Source organism: Pongo abelii, chromosome 9 (assembly GCF_028885655.2).
Source record: "Pongo abelii isolate AG06213 chromosome 9, NHGRI_mPonAbe1-v2.0_pri, whole genome shotgun sequence".
Classification (NCBI taxonomy): domain Eukaryota; kingdom Metazoa; phylum Chordata; class Mammalia; order Primates; family Hominidae; genus Pongo; species Pongo abelii.
Genome location: NC_071994.2, coordinates 126,652,313 through 126,674,687, shown reverse-complemented (window position 1 = coordinate 126,674,687; position 22,375 = coordinate 126,652,313). Strand labels below are relative to the sequence as shown.

General features: G+C 47.0%; 1 protein-coding gene across 5 annotated transcripts in view; it reads right to left on the bottom strand.

The window, feature by feature from the left end:
- The window catches only part of GRAMD1B (GRAM domain containing 1B), a 193,156-nt gene extending 171,377 nt beyond the window's left edge, over positions 1 to 21,779 (bottom strand). For 2 of the 5 annotated variants that reach the window (XM_024255669.2, XM_054525303.1), the window contains exon 1: positions 20,864 to 21,757. In XM_024255669.2, coding sequence (XP_024111437.2) covers positions 20,864 to 21,237 — 374 coding nt within the window. In that variant the 5' untranslated portion in view covers positions 21,238 to 21,757. Of the gene's footprint in view, positions 1 to 9,145; positions 16,596 to 20,863 lie in introns of those variants that run through there. The other 3 variants (XM_024255670.3, XM_024255671.3, XM_024255672.3) reach the window with 2 other exon arrangements.
- Positions 21,780 to 22,375: the final 596 nt, after the last annotated feature.

The window sequence follows — 22,375 nt, the reverse complement described above, 5'->3', positions numbered from 1 at the left end:
ATGAATATCAGTCATTTCCAAACTAGCCACCCAGAAAGGCCTTAAACTAGTCATTAATTAAGGTAAAATGCTCTAGAACTCTAGATTCTCCATGGCTATGAGGAACAAGGTCAGAAAAATGCACTGAAAGTAACTCAAAAATATCTAAATATTGAATTCTTTACTTCAATGGTGCCTGTGAAACACAAGACCCAACTTTCACTTCCCTACCCATTCTTTCCTGGAGAAACGAAAGGGAAGCCTAGTGGTTCTACATCTGGCAAAAACGGAGAAGAGAAGCAAAAGGCCTGGTTAGAAGAGAAGCAAAAGGCCGTGGCCAGAATTCCCTAGTCAGCAAAGCCCCAGACATCTTTGCCTATTCTGTGAAATGAATGAAGTAGACCTAATATTGAGAGTAAATTCCTTCTGTTTTCCAAAGCAAAATGTCTATCCAACTCCACTTATTAAGGAAGGTCTTCTTTTTTTTTGAGACAGAGTCTCACTGTGTCGCTCAGGCTGGAGTGCAGTGGCGCCATCTCGGCTCACTGCAACCTCCACCTCCCAGGTTCAAGCAATTGTGCTGCCTCAGCCTCCTGAGTAGCTGGAATTACAGGCACCCACCACCATGCCTGGCTAATTTTTGTATCTTTAGTAGAGACAGGGTTTCACCATGTTGGCCAGGCTGGTCTCGAACTCCTGACCTCAGGTGATCCACCTGCCTCGGCCTCCCAAACTGCTGGGATTACAGGCGTGAGTCACCGTGCCTGGCCAAGGAAGGTCTTCTACCGGAAAAAATGTCCTTCACAAGATCTGGCTAATCGCCAGGATTACCAAATGTAACAGTTACTGCTGTCCTCTCCTTAGATGCACTTGTTACATTTTTATTATATGTTTTTCCTTTAAGCTCTGTTGGACTTGACTGTCACATTTTAAATTTTTACATTTGTTCACAATTATTTGCACTGACTGCCTAATGGATGGTCAAAAAAATCTGCTGTCGGACTGGGTGCAGTGGCTCCCATCTGTAATCCCAACATTTTAGGAAGCCAAGGAAAGAGAACTGCTTGAGTCTGGGAGTTCAAAACTAGCCTGGAAAACATAGTGAGACCCTGTCTCTATAAAAACCTAAAAAATTAACTGGGCATGGTGGCACATGCCTGTGGTCCCAGCTACTCAGGAGGTTGAGACAAAAGGATCACTTGAGCCCAGGATTTAGAGGCTGCAGTGAGCTATGATCATGCCACTGCACTCCAGCCTGGGCGGGAGAACACCACCATATATATATAATCTGCTGTCAAACAAATGAATGAACAATAAATAAACTAGACTAAATCTTTCAAGAGAAGAAGCCAGCCACACCTCAGTGGCCAGCACATAGCAGCCAAGCAACAAGTGCTGGCTGGTGGGATTTGGACTCTCCTCTCTCTGGCAGCCTGACTGTGTAATGTGTCCCTCCAAATGGGAAGGGGAGCAAGGGAGGTAAAATCCAGTCAAAGCTTTTCACAGAAGCTGCTGCTTTCAAACAGTGGAGCATGCTGAAACTGCTAGTTAAAATGTTTGGTCTTTATGTTTCATTTCCTGTGGATTTTAATTACCCACACTGTCAGCATGTATCCATAAGCCTCAGTATAATGTCAGATACAACACATGTATGGTACAACAAAGAAAGGGGCCTAAATTAAAAGTGACATGATACAACCTCTTTTTGAGTCTGGTTTCTAGCATTACTTAGCTGTATGGATGTGGGCATATTTCAGAATCCCCATTTCCTTAAGTGCCAGGTGGGTATACTCATTACATCTGCCCCATAGGAGGCAGGAACAAATGAGGTAATAGATTGTCATGTCATAAGCTTGTCACTGGACATCCCGGTGTGTGCCAGTGCTACAGCAATCACAAAGAATAATTATGCCCTGTCCCTTCCGTGGGAGAGCCCATGGCCTGGTAAATTGCTTTGAAAAGGTAAAGTGCTACTCAAATTAAGAGACTGTGATAAATTGCTATTGTCTGCATCATTTTCATTTGTGTCCTTGTGAGTGCCATTCTCTGCCACCGTGATGGGAGGCTCCCAACAGCAGGTATCAGCATCCCCTCTTTCCTCTCTACCTTCCTTCTTGGAGCCCAGTTCAAGGTTGCGCACTCTATGGTAGCTTAATAAATGGCATTCCCTGCCTGTTTTCCAGGCTGTCATTACACTGGATAATAAAGGGCCATTTCTGGCAGCTCTTTGGCTCTTGGCTTCTGTTAGTGCCAAGAGACTCCCACAAACACCAGGAGAGCAACAGCTTTGACATCTGACAGCTGCAGAGAGACCCAGCTTAATCCTGTCATCTCCCAAGGTCTTAGATGATGTCAGAGCACCAAATGCATCTGCATTCCAAAGTGCCCACACAAATCCAATGAAGTCCCACTATCAATGGGAAGAGAGTCAGCTTCCCACATTCAGCCACCAGCTCCTCCCCGCTCCCAGATTGCTCTTCAAAGCAGTATGGAAGACACTTCTTTTACAACTCTTGATTTCCAAATTTTAGAAAACCAACTAATTCCGTTTCAGTGATGTGGCCAAATAATTTGCTTTTAAACAAATAGGGACCAATATTGCACTGATAATTTGCTGACAGTCTCTCTACCCCACTACAGAAGCCCCTGTAGGGCAGACTCTGTTTTGTTCACTATTGTTTCTGGTGTTAGGAACAGTATCTGGCATGTAGTATATGTTCAATAAATGTTTGTTGGATTAGTTAGTTGTGGAAAAAAGGTGGAAGGATGCATATATTCCAAAATCCTCTTCCCCTGCAGGAGGAACAACTGTTGCCCTGACCTGGAATCAGAAGACAAGAAAAAGTATTGCGTTACTATGGCAACCACAGCTCCAAAAATAAATGCTCTTCAAAACTGTTATGGGTCTTTGGTGGGGGAAAAAACCTAACTGCTGTTTGCAGACTATACCAGGGCCCTGGGTCCACCATCAGACAAAATATTGTTCCCAATGTGCTCGTGCTCTCTGGAGCCTCATTTTAGGAAAGATTGATCACTCTTCACCTAACTATGCCAAGTTTGGCTCCCCTGAATAGAGACTACCTTTAGAACGGCAGTCTCTGGGTCAGGTGTGGTGACTCATGCCTGTAGTCCCAACACATTGGGAGGCTGAGGCAGGAGGATCCCTTGAGCCTAGGAGTTCAAGACCAGCCTGGGCAACATAGCAGGATCCTGTCTCTACAAAAAGTAGAAAAAGTTAGCCGAGCATAGTGGCACATGCCTGTAAACCCCAGCTACTCGGGAGGCTGAGGCAGGAGGATCACTTGAGCTTGGGAAGTTGAGGCTTCAGTGAGCCATGATTGTGCCACTGTGTTCCAACCTGAGTGCTGGGTGACAGAGTTAGACCCTGTCTCAAAAAAAAAAAAAAGCCAGGCATGGTGGCATGCATCTATAGACCCAGCTATTCAAGAGATCAGGATATCAAGGCTGCAGTGAGTCAAGATCTCACCAGCAATCTCCAGCCTGGGTGATAGAGTGAGACCCTATCTAAAAAAATAAAAATAAAAAGCAGTGTCTGCTCTCTGGGCGCTTACTAAAGACTCAGAGCCCAGTTAAAACCAGAACAGAAACCAACAGGTTTAAGACAGACAAACAAGCCAATACATAATAGTACAGATTTACATAAATGGCATATGAAGGGGTAATTATTCAGCTTCAAGAGGACTTCTTGCTTTGCAAAATGATTTATCGTAGAATTCCATGAAAATCGAATTTCCTTAGAGGCTTTCATCATTTGATCATTCATTCATTCCCTAAACACATGTTTACTGAGCTCCTACTGTGTTCCATGCAAAGAGCTTAGCAGGCACTGAATAAAACAAATACTGAATAAAATCAACTCTGCCTTCAGTGTGTAGGATCTAATAAAGGATACAATGCGAGCACGTAATCACACTCCAGTGTAGGATGCTTCAGAAACACAGACGTAATGAAGACCTCAGTCAAGAACCATTCGCTAGAGGAAAGGCTAACTAAACAAAGGAAAAGGCCTTAATGGTGGCAAAGTAGGTCAGTGTTATGAAAAAGGAATTCTGTCTGACGGAACAACGTTGATGAAACCTGGAAATAAGAGAGCATCCCATTCATGGAACTAAAAGGTCAGACTGGCTGGAGGCAGAGCACACAGGAGCAGCAGGTGGATGAAGCAGGAGGGGAACAGAAGTGAGGTTATGAAGACCCTTCTGGCTGCAGAGTGAAGAAGCACAGGAGAGGGGCTGTGATGGAGTCAGGATGCTTGTGTAATACATGTGAGAGCTGGCTATGGTGATGGAGCTGAGAAGGCAGGCTTGAGAAACATTTGCTTGGAGGGAGAGAAGCCTTGTGAAAACAAAAAGTACCAAGCCCCAATGTAAGTAACAGAATGGAAGGAACTGGTTTGAAGGGAAAAATAATGAGTTCAATTACAAAAAGACAAGCTGAGTTTTGAAGAACATCCCAGTGGAAATGCCCATTAGTCAGTTGGAGGTATAAGCCTAAGGCTCAGGAAAAATATGAGGTCTCAGACAGGAATAATTAAAGCCAAGAGAATGGATGAAATCGCCCCAGGACAGTATATGGATTTAGAAGTAGAAAGTGGAGGCTGGGCATGGTGGCTCATGCCTGTAATCCCAGCACTTGGGAGGCCAAGGCGGGCGAATTGCTTGAGACCAAGAGTATGAGACCAGCCCGGCCAAAAACCCCATCTCTACCAAAAATACAAAAGTTAGCTGGGTGTGGTGGCACACACACGAGAATCGCTTGAACCCAGGAGGCAAAGGTTGCAGTGAGCCGAGATTGGGCCACTGCACTCCAGCCTGGGCAACAGAGCAAGACTGCCTCAAAAAAAAACAATAAAAAAATAGTAGAAGGGGGAGGGTGAGAAAGAGAGTGAGCGTGAGAAAGGGTAAAAGGAGGAGAAATAAGAAGAAACCTGGGGCCAGGCTCTGTGGACCACACCTGGAAGCCTAATACTTTGGGAGGCCAAGGCAAGAGGACTGCTTGAGTCCAGCAGCTTGAGACCAACCTAGGCAACACAGCAAGACCCTGTCTCTCTCTCTCTCTCTTTTTTTTTTAAATACATATATAAAAGAAGAAACCTGGAGTCAGAATCTTAAGCAGGCCAACACTGAAGGGACACACAGATGAGAGCAGCCCTTAAACTATAAACACTAGGTTAAGATAACTATTGTGGGAGGTTAAAAAAAACAAACTAGGTTTACAGGCAGTTTTTCAGCACCCATCAATAGATCAGAAAAGCAACATCTCATAAATAACCAAAGAAGGAATAAATCACTCTTCCATGGGGGGAGGGGGGAGGGATAGCATTAGGAGATATACCTAATGCTAAATGGCGAGTTAATGGGTGCAGCACACCAGCATGGCACATGTATACATATGTAACTAACCTGCACATTGTGCACATGTACCCTAAAACTTAAAGTACAATAATAATAAATAAAAAAAGGAAAGAAAGAAAGAAAAGAGGAAAAATATATCAAAATAAAAAAATGCAAAATCAGAATTAATAAATGCTTAAACACCAAAAAAAAAAAAAAAAATCACTCTTACAGCCTCCACTAACTGGAGAAGCAGACTTTGAGGCCTCATAGAAGGGCACAAATGTCTTTGCTTTTGTAAACTAATAAATGCATTAGCATAACTCTTCAGATACATGTGCTTAATTCTGTCTAACAAGATGAAACAGAAATGTATACTTTCCATTTTATAATCTCACTGAGGCCCAGAGAGAGTGAGTCATCTGCCCAGGACCACACAGCGAGAAAATTAGCAGAACCAGAGCCTCCAACCCATGCTGCTGCAGCCTGTCTCTAGAACTGGTACAGGGGCAGTCGTCCTAGGAAAAACTGTCATCCTGTCCCCACAGATGGAGGGGCCCAGCCTGAGCGTCATGACTCACTGCCTGAAGATACGGCTCCTTCCTGGATAAAGATGGGCTCCCTGAGAAACATAGTAAACTGAACCCTTGGTCTGGCTGCCGGAGACCTGTATTCTAGATCCATCTCTGTCACTGACCAGCTTCATGGCCCTAGACGTCTCAGTTTTTCTCAAGGTGGAAATAATTTCACAAATCCCATCTACCAGGATGACTGGATTCTCTGAGAGACCCGTCTGTCTGAGAGAAACAGATGCTAACAGGTGGCAGCTGGGTGCGAGTGAAATAGGTGAAGATTTGGTAAAACCAAGGCCCTAAGCCCCTCTTCTCCTCTCCCACCCAGCAGATCCTGTCCTCAGATCGATTTTTTTTCATGCTTTAGTCTGAATGCCATACGCCACTGAAATTAACTTTTACATAGTGATCTCCCACACATTCAACTGGGAGCTCCCCAATGGAAAGGACATCTGTAACCATCTTTTCTTGCCTTTCTTGCCTTTCTTTCTCTTTCTCTCTTTCTCCCTTTCTTTTTCTTTCTTTCTTTTCTTTTCTTTCTTTTCTTTCTTTCTTTCTTCCGAGACAGGGTCTTACTCTGTCACCCAGGCTGGTCTCAAACTCTTAGGCTCAAGTTATCCTCCCACCTCAGCCTCCCAAGTAGCTGGGACTACATGTATGTATCACCATGCCCAGCTTGCATCCATTTTTGTATCCCAAGCACACAGCACTGTGCCACCTTCCCAGTAAGCGCACAATAAGTGTCTGATGAATTGTGAGAATTATCTCTCCTGAGTTATCTACATTTTCAGTCACATCTCTCTGACAGCGAAGCAAAAGGCATTTTAAGAAGCAATCCAAGCATGGAGAAGGCACTTCAGAGAGAGGGACATTTTCAGTGTTCTGAGAACTTTCTGAATGGGCAGGTGACTATCCTCTCTGTTCACCTCTAAGGCAGCCCTGCCTTCAAACATACATGGCTGACAATGGCTGAAAACTCCTCCAAGAAGTCTGCAGAGGGCTGGGTGTGGTGGCTCATGCCTCTAATCCCAGCAGTTTGGGAGGGCAAGGCAGGTGGATCACTCGAGGTCAGGAGTTCGAGATTAGCCTGGCCAACATGGTGAAACCTCATCTCTACTAAAAATACAAAACTTAGCCAGGCGTGGTGGCACACACCTGTAATCCAGCTACTCAGGAGGCTGAGGTGGGAGAGTCTCTTGAACCTGGGAGGTGGAGGGTGCAGTGAGCCAAGATCATGCCACTGCACTCCAGCCGGGGCGACAAAGGGAGACTCCATCTAAAAAAATAATAATAAAAGAAGTCTGCAGAGGTTCACAGACCCTACTAGAGAATCAGTGAGGTCCAAGTACAAAGCCTGGACCTTCCTCGGAATCTGGAAGCAACAGGCCAAGCTAAGCAACAGTGAGTCTTGGGAGAAACACTCTCAAAAACAAAGATCCACTAGGTATTCTTCCATCTTCACAAAACAAGAGAACATGAGTTTGGATCGTACTGTGGGGGATTTCAGTTAGATCTTCTGTAGAACTTTCCCAATAGTATGTCTTGAAAACATAAAAAGATATAACCAAGAAAGACAGTGCAACCAATCCTCTTTCCTGGGGTTGTTTTTGTTTGTTTGTTTTGTTTTGTTTTTTGAGACAAGTGTCGCTCTGTTCCTCAGGCTGAAGTGCACTGGCACCATCTCAGCTCACTGCAACCTCTGCCTCCCAAGTTCAAGCAACTCTCCCACCTCAGCCTCCCGAGTAGCTGAGACTACAGGTGCATGCCACCATGCCTGTCTCATTTTTGTATTTTGTGGTAGAGGGGGGTTTCACCATGTTGGCCAGGCTGGTCTCAAACTCCTGACCTCAAATTATCCGCCCGCCTTGGCCTCCCAAAGTTCTGAGATTACAAGGGAGAGCCACTGCAACAGGCCCCAGAGTCTTTTTTTTTAAAGTGATATTTTCTGATCAGGAAGATGTGGTTCATCATAGACACTGGTGGAGAAAACACATGTTGTCACCTAAGTTAAGGGCAAACTGTTCCAGGAGAAGCTCCACCCTGTACAGAGTAACCTTTATGGTTGCCATTCCATCCAACCCTGAAAATCAACAAAAAGGTCAAAAAGAGCTCCAAAGTGTAGTGATCCAGCCAGAACACGAATGCTCTCTAGATTAAGGCAGATTGCTCTGAGGGGTCAGCCTGGCACTCACTGACATTCCTGGGGGCAAAAGAACACGACAAGGTTAAGTGGCAGAAATACCTGACAACACTCTTCCCACTTTGGAGAAGCATCTCAGCCTGACCCTTCTCTAGAAATAGTGCTTCAGAAATGTACCTTCCTCCTTATTTCACAGACTTCCTGTCATATGAGATGAAATATATTTGGTCCTTTCCTGGTTTTTGTCCCAGAACTCCTAAAACCCTTGGACTTTCCTGAGTGACAGAAGTTTCTCTTGTTATTTGTAATGAGCCCCATGGATAATACCTGAGTTTATGCTGAGAAAATGACTTAGGATACAGCCCCTGGGGAGCCTCAAGATGGGGAGGAAGGACCAAGAAAGACCAAGTGACTAGAGGATTAGAAGGTTGGATCTCTCAGCTCCACCCACAAACTTCCAGGAAAAGAGAGAGGGAGGTGTGGCTGAAGATCAAGCTCTATAAAAACTCTTGGACATGGAGCTTTGCTGAGCTTCTGGGTTGCTGAACTCCTGCAGGTGCTGGGAGGGTGGTGTGTCCAGGGTGAGCATGGGAGATCCATGCTCCATCTAACCCCCTGCGTTACCTTGCCCTATGTAAACCAAACTAAAATTCTAAAACCCCCAGCTGACTGAATGGACACCACTTTAGGAGACCCAAGGGGACCCAAAGAAAAAAAAAACTAATTCAGGCCATGGAAAGACGTGGGGGCTCAAACATTCCTCATTATACTCTCCTCCTTGTGGAGCTCAGGCACAACTGACCAGCTTTAACATGAAACAATTTTTTTTTTTTTTTTGAGGCCCAAGCTAGAGTGCAGTGGTGCAGTCACAACTCACTGCAGCCTTAACCCCCCAGGCTCAAGTGATCCTCCCACCTCAGCCACCCAAAGTGCTGGGATTATAGGTGTGAGCCACCATGCCTGGCCAAAACAGAAATCTTAAGAGTGACAAAACAGACTATGTTGCAATAAGACAACAAATTCCAACCTGACTCTAGCATAATATTATGATAGATAAAGAAGGAAGTTGAAATATTTTACTTCAAAATATGTTTCTTTGTTATATTTTGAAATGGCCCTGCAGAGTTTGACTTTTTTCATCTACACCTATGTACCTCTGCAACTCATTATTGATCTGTATCCTTAATATCTTTTATTACTAGCCTATAAACATGAGCGTTTCTCTGAATTCTGTGAGCAGCTCTGTCAGAGGCGTTTAAACCGGAGCAACTCCATCTTGAATAGGGCCTTGGTAAAATAAGGCTGAGAACCGCTGGACTACATTCCCACTAAGTTAAGGCATTCTTAGTCACAGGATAAGATAGGAGGTTGGCACAAGATACAGGTCATAAAGACCTTGCTGATAAAACAGTCTGCAGTAAAAAAGCCGGCTCAAACCCACCAAAACCAAGATGGCAATGAGAATGACCTCTAGTCATCCTCACTGCTACACTCCCACCAGCGCCATGACAGTTTACAAATGCCGTGGCAATGTCAGGAAATCACCCTATATAGTCTAAAAGGGGGTGGGGGGGCATAAATAATCCACCCCTTGTTTAGCATACACTCAAGAAATAACCAAAAAAAGAGTAGCCATTATTTTATTCCTTTACTTTTTTTTTTTTTTTTTTGAGACGGAGACTCGCTTTGTCACCCCGCTGGACTGCAGTGGTGCAATCTCGGCTCACTGCAACCTCCACCTCCCAGGTTCAAGCAATTCTCCCGCCTCAACTTCCTGAGTAGCTGGGACTACAGGTGCCTGCCACCACACTTGGCTAATTTTTATATTTTTAGTAGAGACGGGGTTTTGCCACATTGGCCAGACTGGTCTCGAACTCTGGACCTCAAGTGATCCGCCCACCTCGGCCTCCCAAAGTGCTGGGATTATAGGCATGAGCCACCGCGCTCAGCCTTCCTTTACTTTCTTAACAAACTTGCTTTCACTTTGCATTGTGTACCCGCCCTGAATTCTTTCTTGTGTGAGATCCAAGAACACTCTCTTCGGGTCTGGAGCGGGACCCCTTTCCAGTAACAGCTCTAGTAAATTAATTGAACCCTAAAAGGGAGTTGGGAACTCTGGTTTATAGTTGGTTGGTCAGAAGTATAGGTCTCAGATGCAACATGCAGACAGAGAAAAAATAAAAAAAGAAAAAGTACAGGTAGCTCTAACTTGTGATTGGCATCCGAAGCGGGGGCAATCTTATAGGACTGAGCCCTGAACCTGTGGAATCTGACACCATCTCCAGGTAGAAGGTGTCAGAATTAAATTGAATTATAAGACACCCAGTTTGTGTCCACTGGAGAACTGCTTGGTGTGTAGGGAGAAAACCCCACATATCTGGTCACAGAAATGTTCTGTGTTGAGTGTGTGAGAAAGAAAAAACAGTTTGATCTTTCCTTTCAAATTCTCTATCCTCAACACATGGACTAACACTCTCTCCCTTACCTTCTAGAAGTGCAAGGTACACAAGAAAAAAGTCTCTCAAATAAAAGGAAAATCTGAATGAGAAAAAACACCAGCAGATAATACACCAAATATGCCCCTGATATAGTCGGGATATTTCTCCCCTCCAAATAGCATGTTGACTTTTTTTTTTCTCCCTCTCTTTTCAGATAGGGTCTCACTCTGTTGCCCAGGCTGGAGTGCAGTGGCATGGTCATGGCTCACTGAAGCCTCAACCTCCCAGGCTCAAGTGAACTTCCCACTTCAGCCTCTCAAGTAGCTGGGACTACAGGTATGTGCCACCATGCCTGGCTAATTTTTTTCTCTTTTTTTTTCTTTTATAATAGAGATGAGGGTCTTACTATGTTGCCCAGACTAGTCTCAAACTCCTGGGCTCAAGCCATCTTCCTGTCTTGGCCTCCCAAAGTGCTGGGATTACAGGTGCAAGCCACCATGCCTGGCCCTGGCTAATTTTTTAAATTTGTTGTAGAGATAGGGGTCACTGTGTTGTCCAGGCTGGCCTCCAGCTCCTCGGCTCAAGCGGCAATCCTCTTGCCTCAGCCTCCCAAAGTGCTAGGATTACAGGCGTGAACCACCACACCTGGCCTGCATGCTGAGATTTTGTCCCCATTGTAGGAGGAGGACCTGGTGGGAGGTGTTTGGGCTGTGGGGGAGGATCTCTTATGAAAGGCTTGGTGCCATTCTTTTGGGAATGAGTGAGTTCTCATTCTTAGTTCCTGCAAGATCTGGTTGTTAAAAGGAGCCTGGCACCCCTACCTCTCTTTCTTGCAACTTCTCACCATGTGACAACCCTGCTCCCCTGTATTAGTCCATTTTCAGGCTGCCAATAAAGACATACCTAGACTGGGAAATTTACAAAAGAAAGAGGTTTATTAGACTTACAGTTCCACGTGGCTGGGGAGGCCTCACAATCATGGTGGAAGGTGAAAGGCACATCTCACATGGAGGCAGACAAGAGAAGAGGGCTTATGCAAGGAAACTCCCATTTTTAAAACCATCAGATTTCATGAGACTTATTCACTATCCTGAGAACAGCACAGGAAAAACTTGCCCCCATGATTCAATTACCTCCCACCATGTCCCTCCCACAACATGTGGGAATTCAAGATGAGGCTGAATTGGGTGGGGACACAGCCAAGCCATATCATCCCCCATTTGCTTTCCACCATGAATGGAAGCTTCCTAAGGTCAGAAGCAGATACTGGCACCATTCTTCTTATGCAGCCAGCAGAACCATGAGCCAAATAAACTTCTTTTCTTTGTAAGTTACCCAGTCTCAGGTATTACTTTATAGCAACACAAACAGATCAATATACCCTGTAATAACTGAGTTGACATGATAAAATTATATTTTCCTCTTTCCTACTATCCAAAACTTTACAATTAACTAGCTATTTTATTAGATACAATATGCTGACTTTTTTTTTTCTTTTGAGATGGAGTCCCACTCAGCCGCCCAGGCTGGAGTGCAGTGGCGCTATCTTGGGTCACTGCAACCACTGTCTCCCGGTTTAAACGATTCTCCCATCTCAGCCTCCCGAGTAGCTGGGATTACAGGCACCAACCATCATGCCTGGCTAATTTTTGTATTTTAGTAGAGATGGGGTTTCACCATGTTGGCCAGGCTGGTCTTCAACTCCTGACCTCAGGTTATCTGCCTGCCTTGGCCTCCCAAAGTGCTAGGATTACAGGCGTGAGCCACTGCATCTGGCCGCATTGACTTTTATGGCATAAAAAATGATTTCTTGTGCTCACTTCAGCAGCACATGCACTACATTTTTTAAAATGATTCCTTTTAAGACAACAAGCTTGAAGACTCTTGGAGAGTCTCAAAAACGTGTCACTAAACTAACCATCCATTGCCTGCATTTTCCTAATTGCTGGGGCAAATATTGCAAGGGTTACCATCCCCAAACTGGGGGCCCCCCTCACCCAGAAAATTATTTTTCTATGGCTCCAAAAAGGAGGGCAAAAACCAAATAGGTTGTTTATTGTTTTTCTAGTCATCTCCTTCAGCTCCATCATTTCCTGGATAAACTCGCCAACCAGAAGCAGCAAGACTGAAAATCTCTGTGGTCAGATTGTGGAGGGAAGAGGCACCAGGCTGGGTGGGGGAACAGGCTTGACCACAGTGATGTGCTGAGAGGGAGAGACCTTAAAAAGAATGAGGCTGCTGCAGAGATGTAATAGGTCTGTTAGAAACTGGTCGAGATTTCAGGTCAGAGGCCTGAGTTTCAGCTCTGACCCCGCGCTGCCTCCGTGACATGCCTAGTCGTCTCATTCCTCCATCTCATCTACAGATCAGAATTGGAGAACCGGAGTCTCATCCCGGCTTGAGGACATACAGAGGACACAGAAGGGCTTCACACCCTCTGACTACCCAGTGTGTCAGGGCCTCAAAGGAAAAACCCATGGTTTTCTTTATCCCTCCCTTCCACAGAGGGACCAAAGGCACAGCCACATTTTCCTAGTGAGGATTTCGAGCTATATGACAATATCTGAATCGAAAATCCAGACATGTGGTCTGATAACAGAAGAGGATATTTGAAAACAGGAGTGTGTTTAGGAGGTTGCTGCCTATGGTGGCAGGGAGTGGCTGGCTACTGCTCAACATCTCCTCACCAGCCGAGGCATCACCATCCTGCTTCCCTTCTCCCACTGGAAAACCCACATTCGATTTTCTGTTCTGAGTCCCTGAGAGACCCAAAACAAGTCTCCTCTGAGAGGACACTTCCTTCCAGGCTCCAGAGTCACAGGAGAAGAGCTCATAGATTCCCACCCCCCAGGACAATGAGAAGCTATGTCCCTCCTCACACCAGGCACAACAGCCCCTCGGCAAGTCACACACTGATATGTGCTATGGAGGAAAGAATCCCATGGGGGCAAATGCCCCAGGAAAAACCCTCAGGTTTCATCAAGCTCTTGTACACACAGCAACCCAGCAACCACCTCCGGGCTCTCCGGGCCAGCCTTGGCTCCAGGTCTAAACACCTGCTTCAGGGCCAGCAGTTTGCCCACTGGGGTCAGGAAGAAAATTCCCCACTGGCAGCTTGGCCATTCAGACTCCTTAACTTCTGCGTTACCCTAGAAGCAATTATCAGTGACCAGCATAGCAACTGGAGGCTATATAATACCTGGGAGAAACACACCAACTAGGACAGAAAGATCACCTGTGCATCTGCCCCATGTGCATACCAGCCCCTTGCCTGATGTGTGATTGGCACCCTCTGAATGCATAACCACCAAGGAAATTTTCAAAATACCAACTCCCACAGAGGAAGCTGGCCAGTATGAAATCAGCCCACAGGGTTCCATCTCTGCCTTCTCAGTTTCCACAAATTGTTTTAATCTAGAAACCACATCTACAGCCAGGGGCTAGCTGCTTCTCATGGAGGAGTCTACCTAGACCGTCAACAGCATCATCCTCACACCTCTCTGCTTCCCACAACCCTCACACACATCTCCTCAATGGCCTCCCGACTATCCAGATTCTTACCTTCCTTTAGGACCTCCCCCTCCACATCTACATGTTCTCAAGCAGGGGAGGGCTGACTGATTCCAGGCCCTGGGGGGTTAGGACAGTTGAGCTGTAATGAGCTCAGGCTTTGGAATTAGGACACGCTTCAACAGCCTTGCTTCTGTTGGACCAGGAGAATGTTAATCTCTGAACTTCAGGTTCCTCAGCTGGAAAACCTGCCTGGGGGGACCGAGGCATTGTTGTGAGGATTTAATGTGATAATGTATTTAAGGCTGCTTGGCAGAAAACTTGGCACAAAGTAAGACCAGTCCCTGCCCTCAAGGAATTATGAATCTGGTGGAAGTTTTTGCCAGTTAACCCTATGCAGCACCGATCACTTACTTAATCTACTGACCAATCACAGGTCTCCTTTGCATTTGTTCTTTGCTTTGTGTTAAGAAGGACGTGAGTTTTCTCTCTCCCACACTTCCTGTGCTTCTCATATGTAGCAGGGCACACACAGAGTGGAGAAGCTACACCAATAGTGACGGGGGCTGAGGCGGAGAGCATTCAGATGCACAAAATCACCCTGCTCTCCTGGAAATGGAGCTGAAACCCGAAACAAGTCTCCCTCCAAAGGTCGGAGGAAGGAGATGAAGAATCAAGATAAATATACCAATGCTGTGTATTCATTACAGGCAAACCACACGCCAGCTAGGCTGGCACCAGAGAGATGACCTAGCCTAGCATGCTGGGCACAATTAGTGAGCGGCACGACCAGTGGTCAGACATGGAGCTAAGTGGAAACCCTGAGGCCCTCCACTCTCTAGCCACCGGCCTGCTAGACTACGAACAATCATGACGGGGGTGGGTATGCTATGTAGAAGAAGGGACATAACAACCAGGTGAAAGATGGTGCAAAAGGTAGTAACAGTGAAGGTATACTGGGCAGAGACGCAGAGAGGTGCTTCCGCATCCCCTAGAAAGAGCCTGCAGTTGGCCACCACCCAACTCACTCACCCGTTGTCAGCTTTCCCTTCCCCCTCCAGAAAGTGATGATAAGAAGACATCCTGGGAGATGTGGCTTCATCCAATTTCTGACTTTTCTGAACCTAGCAATTCAGAGAGGGGTTCCAATCCTCAGTTTCGGTTCTGAACAATCACCACAACCAGTTTTGGGCAAGGGAGTTAGAAAGACACGTGAGTATTAATGCTAAGAGCCTGCCCCATCAGCTGCAGACTACGCTATTCCCTGAGCTCAGAGGGCAACATGGCCAGCAAGAAAATTGTGCCATCTTATGTTCAATGGTAGTTAAGATGATGCTTTGCAGTTCGTGGTACCCATGAACTCCAGGCCTTTACCTCCCCACGCTTCCTCCCCACTACACAGAACAGCAGAAAGTAGTTGCCTCGAGCAACACTTTGAGAGTGTCTCTCCCAAGCTCCAGAATCTACGATAGCTCCCCATTGAATTGACTCCACTTTGCTTAGGAAGCACTCTGCATATAGGATCTCAATACCTGTTTGATGACTGAGTGATTCATTGAAATTCAAACTCTTTGGCATAAATCACCTTCGGTCTGTCAGCCTCACCACCTTCATTTTTCCACATTCCTCAACAAGATCACATTTGGTCATCCATCTCCATCTTCAAGCCAATACATCCAAACTGCTTTCACCGATAGGCATTTGTTACCCCTTCAAAACTCAGCTCTCTATAGATCAGTGGTTGTCTAGGGCTGGAGAAATGGGATGGAGAGGGTGAAGGTGCTAGCTAAAAAGTATGAGTTTCAGTCAGGCACAGTGACTCATGCCTGTAATCCCAGCACTTTGCGAGGCGGAGGTGGGCAGATCATGAGGTCAGGAGTTCAAGACCAGCCTGGCCAATATGGTGAAACCCCGTCTCTACTAAAAACACAAAAATTAGCCGGGCGTGATGGCAAGCTTCTGTAATCCCAGCTACTCAGTAGGCTGAGGCAGGAGAATCACTTCAACCCAGGAGGCAGAGGCTGCAGTGAGCCAAGATTGAGCCACTGCACTCCAGCCTGGGTGAGAGAGCGAGACTCCGTCTCAAAAAAAAAAAAAGTATGAGTTTCTTTGTGGGGCAACAAAAGTTTTTAAAAACTGACTGTGGTGATGGTTGTACATAGCTGTGAATATACTAAAAACCATTGAATTATACTTTAAATAGGTGAATTGTATATTATATAAATTATATCTCAATAAAGCTGTTTTTAAGAACTCAGCTCTGTACTCATCTCCTTTTGGAAATTTTCCCACACTCATGAATAAAAAGAATTTCACTTTAAACAGTAGAGAAAAAGGAATCATTTATTTACTCATTATTAATTCATCAACAAACATCTATAGATCTATAGACCACTGTAAGAGGTCAGGTACAGTGCTGTGACGATACAAAGATGAACATGATTGGTCCTGGAGTATTCCAGTGAATACTGGAAAGTTAGTAAGCCACGCTATCTTTATCATTTTTTCCACTTCTTCCTTCCTAGGGTTTAAGGAGAAGAAAGGGGTCTCCTAATCCTCTTCACATTTTCAACTTTGTGCAGTGAAAATCCTCAAGCTTGAGCTTCATGTCAGTGACAAGTAAAACAAACAAACAAACAAATAATGAAACAAATAATGAAAAAACAAAAATTAAAAGAAATCCACAAGCTATGGCCCTCTTGGCCACTTAACTTCTACCACATCACGCTGAATTTCATAGCGAGCCTGAAAGGTGTTTTTCTCTCTTTTGGAGAGGTAGATTTGGGGTGGGGAATGTGGAGACGTCATGCTGGGCCCGGTATGCTAATCCTCCCTAATCCAGGCCAGAGCAGAGCCCTTTTCCAACCATCATTTCCAAATCCTGAATTGTGTGAGGAGGCTCAAGTGCTGCTCCAAGACACGTGAGTATGTAACCTCATACTTTTAAGCAAACATCCATTCCATGTGAGAGACTCACAGAATAATGAAATAAGCCTTCACCCTTGAACAGCAAGAGGAAGTTTGCAAAACATTTTCACATGCACTACTCTTCAGACTTCCCATTAACCCACAGAGATCCTCTTCTGCAAATGAAGAAGGTGAAACCCATGGAGGTAAAGTGAAATGCTCAAGCTAATCTCCATAGCTAATAGAGGATAGAACTTAAATGTACAGCTGTCTTCTGATATTAAGTCCAACGTTCCCTGCACTCCATTGCCTCTAAATGCCAATTCCACTTTTATTTTTGGAAATGGAGTCTTGCTCTGTCGCCCAGGCTGGAGTGCAGTGGTGTGATCTCAGCTCACTGAAACCTTTGCCCACTGAGTTCAAGCAATTCTCATGCCTCAGCCTCCTGAGTAGCTGGGATTGCAGGCGCGCACTACCATGTCCAGCTAATTTTTGTATTTTTAGTAGCAACAGGGTTTTGCCATGTTGGCTAGGCTGGTCTCGAACTCCTGGCCTCAAATGATCTGCCTCCTCAGCCTCCCAAAGTGCTGGGATTACAGGCATGAGCTACTGCACCCCACCACCAATTCCTTCTCAGGCCACTTGGTGGTATCTACAAGCACCTATTCACTTGATTGCTGCTTTTCTTGGAAGGAAGCCTTTCATCTTCGAGGCCTAAAAATGATGGGGCTTTGTTTTACACACAATCCAAATAGATTCCAACAGAAGGCAATATAACAGTAGCTAAGAGTAGATGTGAGTCACACGAATTTGAATTTGAATCCAGAGTCTGCCTTTTCAGATACATATGTTCTTGTTTTTTGTTGTTGTTGGTTTGTTTTTTTTTTTTTTTTGGAAACGGAGTCTCACTCTGTCGCCCAGGCTGGAGTGCAGTGGCGATATCTCAGCTCACTGCAACTTCCACCTCCTGGGTTCAAGCAATTCTCCTGCCTCAGCCTCCCGAGTAGCTGGGACTACAGGTGTCCACCACCACACCTGGCTAATTTTTGTATTTTTAGTAGAGACGGTGTTTCTCCGTGTTGCCCAAGTTGGTGGCGAACTCCTGAGCTCAGGCAATCTGCCTGCCTCGTCCTCCCAAAGTGCTAGGATTACAGGCATGAGCCACTGCGCCTGGCCAATACATAGGTTCTTCTAATCCAAAAAGTCACCACTTAAAATAACTGCCTGAACTACACCTAGGTGAAAATCCTGCCAAATTTTAAGGATACGTCCCCAAATCCAACAAAAATGAAGGTTCCACTACACACATAGACAACTCTCGAAACCAGGAATACCTTCCTAAATTTAACCAAACCTACTGTCATCCCCATCCCAGCCAGCAATGCAAGATTTTTTTTCTTCATACACACACATACACACACACACACATATATAACATTTTAAGAGTTGGGGGTGGGGGTCTCACCATGTTGTCCAGGCTGAAGTGCAGTGGTTATTCACAGGCACCATTATAGCCTACTAAAGCCTTGAACTCTTGGGCTCACATGATCCTCACACCACAACCCAAGTAGCTGGGAAGACAGGCCATGCCATTGCACCTGGCTCTTTTTACCATATTTTGTCCTCAGTATATATGGCAGAATCTCAAGATCAAAAGAAGGTCTCTTTTAGTTTCTTTTACATTTGAGGGAAAAGCCGACAAGCCATGACAAACTACTTTATTTATTTATTTATTTAAGACGAAGCTGCGCTCTTGTTGCCCAGGCTGGAGTGCAATGGTGCGACCTTGGCTCACTGCAACCTCCACCTCCTGGGTTCAAGCAATTCTCCTGCCTTGGCCTCCCGAGTAGCTGGGATCACAGGCACCCGCTACTACGCCTGGCTAATTTTTTGTATTTTTAGTAGAGACGGGGTTTCACCATGTTGGCCAAGCTGGTCTCGAACTCCTGACCTCAGGTGACCCTCCCGCCTCACCTCAGGTGACCCTCCGGCCTCAGCCTCCCAAAGTGCTGGGATTACAGGCATGAGCCACCGCCCCCGGCCTGACAAACTACTTTAGTTCAAGGTTAGCTCCCACCAAGCTTGCCCCATCTCCCTCTACTCTGTGAAAAGGGTAGCAGGATGAAGTACCAAACAGAAAGAACTTCTATCCCCAGGGTCCACAAAAATCCACGGAACAAAGCTCTATATCTGCACCTGCAGAGAGAACCATGCTCAGTTGTTGCAAACAGAAAAGAGAAACTCTGGAAGGCCCAAAACGCCCATCTTCTGCATAACCGATCCTACTCCTCAGTCCCCACCCCGCAAAGACACATGGCTCATCCTGTTTCTCCTGCCACTCTTCATATTGTTCCCTTCAGCCAGTCTTATGCATCCAACCTCATTCTTTTCCTGCTGTTTTCTACTACCCATCTGTATTTGTCATGGTGTCAGCCTCTTTCTTCAAGAAGTCTTCCTCTACTTCTCCAGAACTCTCTCTTTTCTAGTACAATCAGTACCACACAGCACAGTATGTTTTCCAATGGCTCCCACAGGTCTTCAATTTTTTTTTTTTTTTTTTTTTTTTTTTGAGACAGAGTCTCGCTCTGTGGCCCAGGCTGGAGTGCAGTGGCACAATCTCGGCTCACTGCAGCTCCTGCACCCAGGTTCAAGCGATTCTCTTGCCTCAGCCTCCCAAGTAGTTGGGATTACAGGAGCCTGCCACTACACCCAGCTAATTTTTGTACTTTTAATAGAGATGGAGTTTCGCCATGTTGGCCAGGGTGGTCTCGAACTCCTGACCTCAAGTGATCCACACGCCTCGGCCTCCCAAAGTGCTGGGATTACAGGCGTGAGCCACTGTGCCCAGGTGTTCATTTCTTATACAAGCCTCCCCTCATCTTCCTTCTCAACCTCTACAACCCCTTACTCTACCTATCCTTCCCCCACACCCTCCTGAACATCACCACTATTAGCTGTTACTAGACTGAGCTCACAGAAATCTTCAGTAAGTACTTACTGAATTGAAATCAATGTAATTGAACAGATTTGGAGAAGGAATTCCAGGGACAGTGATCAATGACTCAGTTGCTCCGCCCAAGAACACAAATCCATTAAGAGCCAGGGTCCTACAGTCTCAAAGTAAATACGTAGGATTCGTGGTACCCATGAACAAGTGAGGACTCCCTGCCCTCCACCAGGCAAGGGGCTTGGCTCAGACACAACTCCCTGAAGCAGCAGTCCTGACCAGAGCTGTGTAGAGCTGCTCTAGGGCGCCCTGCACCAATTCTCTACGTGAGGGAAGCTCAACCTTCTCCCATTACCCAGATGCCACACTGACCTAGGCAAAAAAGTAGCTGGTACGAACCACAGTCTTGTAGGTATCGATGTCTAAAGACTCTGATATGGTAGGAAATGTGACTCACTCAGTGTCAATATTTCACTTCCACACAAGTGAGCCAGTTAAGGCAATCCGGTGTGGCCAAACATAAAATAAGATTGAAACGGAGTTCAGAAATATAAACCACTTAACTGTTCTCTGGCCTTTTACTGTCTCCTTCTGTAGAAAGGGAGCCATAGTAGTACCTACCTCAGCGAGTTTGCGTAGGGATGAAATCTGGAGGTACATGAAGTGCTCAACATAGTGACCCGCACGTGGTAAGGGCTCGATAACTATTAGTTGCCATTATTTTTATTATTTATTTCGCTGTGGGGATCGAGGGAGATGGAATGCAGCGTGAAGCTCCACGTAAACGTGTCATGCAATATGAAGCCCCTCACCCTGGGCTGAGGAGCGGGTGGCACGTGTGGAAGCTGAATGCCACCATCCCTGGGATCAGGCGCAGCGCCCTCCAGAAGCGCCTCTGGTGACGGGCTCCTGCTCTCCCCCAGGACGTTTCCCCCAGAATGCCCCGGGGCCCTGGACGGCTCTGGAGAGGACGGGAGGGGAGGGAAGGGAAGGAGACGGGCGGAACGGGGACGTACCTGCTTTCACTGCACTCCTTCCGCTCCCTCACCCTCAGCCACTTGCGGAGGAGGAAGCGTTTTCGGCGCGGGGACGCGCTGGGTGTGGAGCAGTTGGACCACGGGGTGTCCTCGTCGCTGGAGGGCGTGATCTCGATGGACGGCAGCTGCAGGAACTCCTTGCCGGGGGCCAAGACGCCGGGCAGGTCCCGGGCCAGCCCGGCCTCCAGGCTCTGCTCCTGTACGTTCTTCATGCGGCGCATCTTGAAGCGCCGGCGGCGAAGCGTGGGGGTCGACGAACTGGACCAGACCGGGCTGCCCTCGGGCGCACCCTGCGGCTCGGGCACCTGCAGGGCGGGCAGCGGCCGGTTCTCCATCATGTTGGCCGCCGGCATGGGGGCCGTCGCCTCTGCGCTCCTCCTGCGCCCTCCGCCAGCGGCCTCGTTCGCGTCTCCCTCTGGCTGCTCCCCACCCTCGGCCCGCGGCACACGCCCCAGTCCTGGGGCCGGAGGAACAAGTTCCTTTCCCGGAGCGCAGCGAGGAAGGGACGCGAGGGGACGCGGCGTGGCGCGCCGCCGCCCGGAGTCTAACTTTTCGGAGCGCGCGTCCTCCGGGCCGTCAGCCGCCGGCGAGGCCACCCGGGAGGGGCGGGAGCCGCCTGCCAGCCACCCGGCCGCCCTCCTGGGGCTCCCCTCGCGCGCCCACTTGTTTTTCTTCCGCTGCGCTCCCTCGCTTGCTGGCGTCTTTGCCTTAGCGGGACTCTGCAGCCAGGGGCCCCAGGGGGCGGTGCAGCAAACTCTAAGCGGTTTGCGTTCAGCAGACCAGGTTGGGGAGCCGGCTTGGCGCTGCAGGGAGGTAGAGAGCGGGAGGAAGAGGCAGTGGTAGGAGGGAAAGGGAGAGAGAGAGAGAGAGAGGAAGCGAGACACTGGATAAAAACAAAAAAGGAGGAGGAGGAGGAGCGGGGGCTGGGGGCGGGGTGAGGGGGGCTGTCCTGAATGGGCTAGCACTGGCAGCGACCGCTAGTGTAACTGTACACGGATTCCCTCGGGGAGGGACTCTACCTCCAAGTAAAGGCTGCTCCAATCAGCCTAGTGAAATAGGATCACAAACCAAACTTTCTCAGGGCAACGATTGGCCAGGCAGCTCCCATTAGTCGAAGTCGGCTATTTCCTTGGGGGTGGGGAGTGCAGAGAAAGGGAAGTCAATGAATTCAGTCCTTACTCTCTCAGACCACCCATGATACAGGGTTGAAGGAAAATGAGGAGACTTTTCAACCATCTCTTGTCTTCTAAGAAAGGCACTTTAAATTATTTGGGGGTCTGAGTAGTGGCACTGCAGGCCGGAGTATAGTCAGAGGAGGAAAGCAAGGTTGCTGGAGGCTGCTTCCAAAATGACAAGCTGAGAAGAGTACAGTTCTCCCGTGGCGGCGTGAGCTGAGGACACCAGACATGACATACCAAGGAAAGACAGACAATAGGGTCTGAGAGACAAAGGACACAGGACCAGTAAGGAAAATGGGAGCTGAACCCTGTA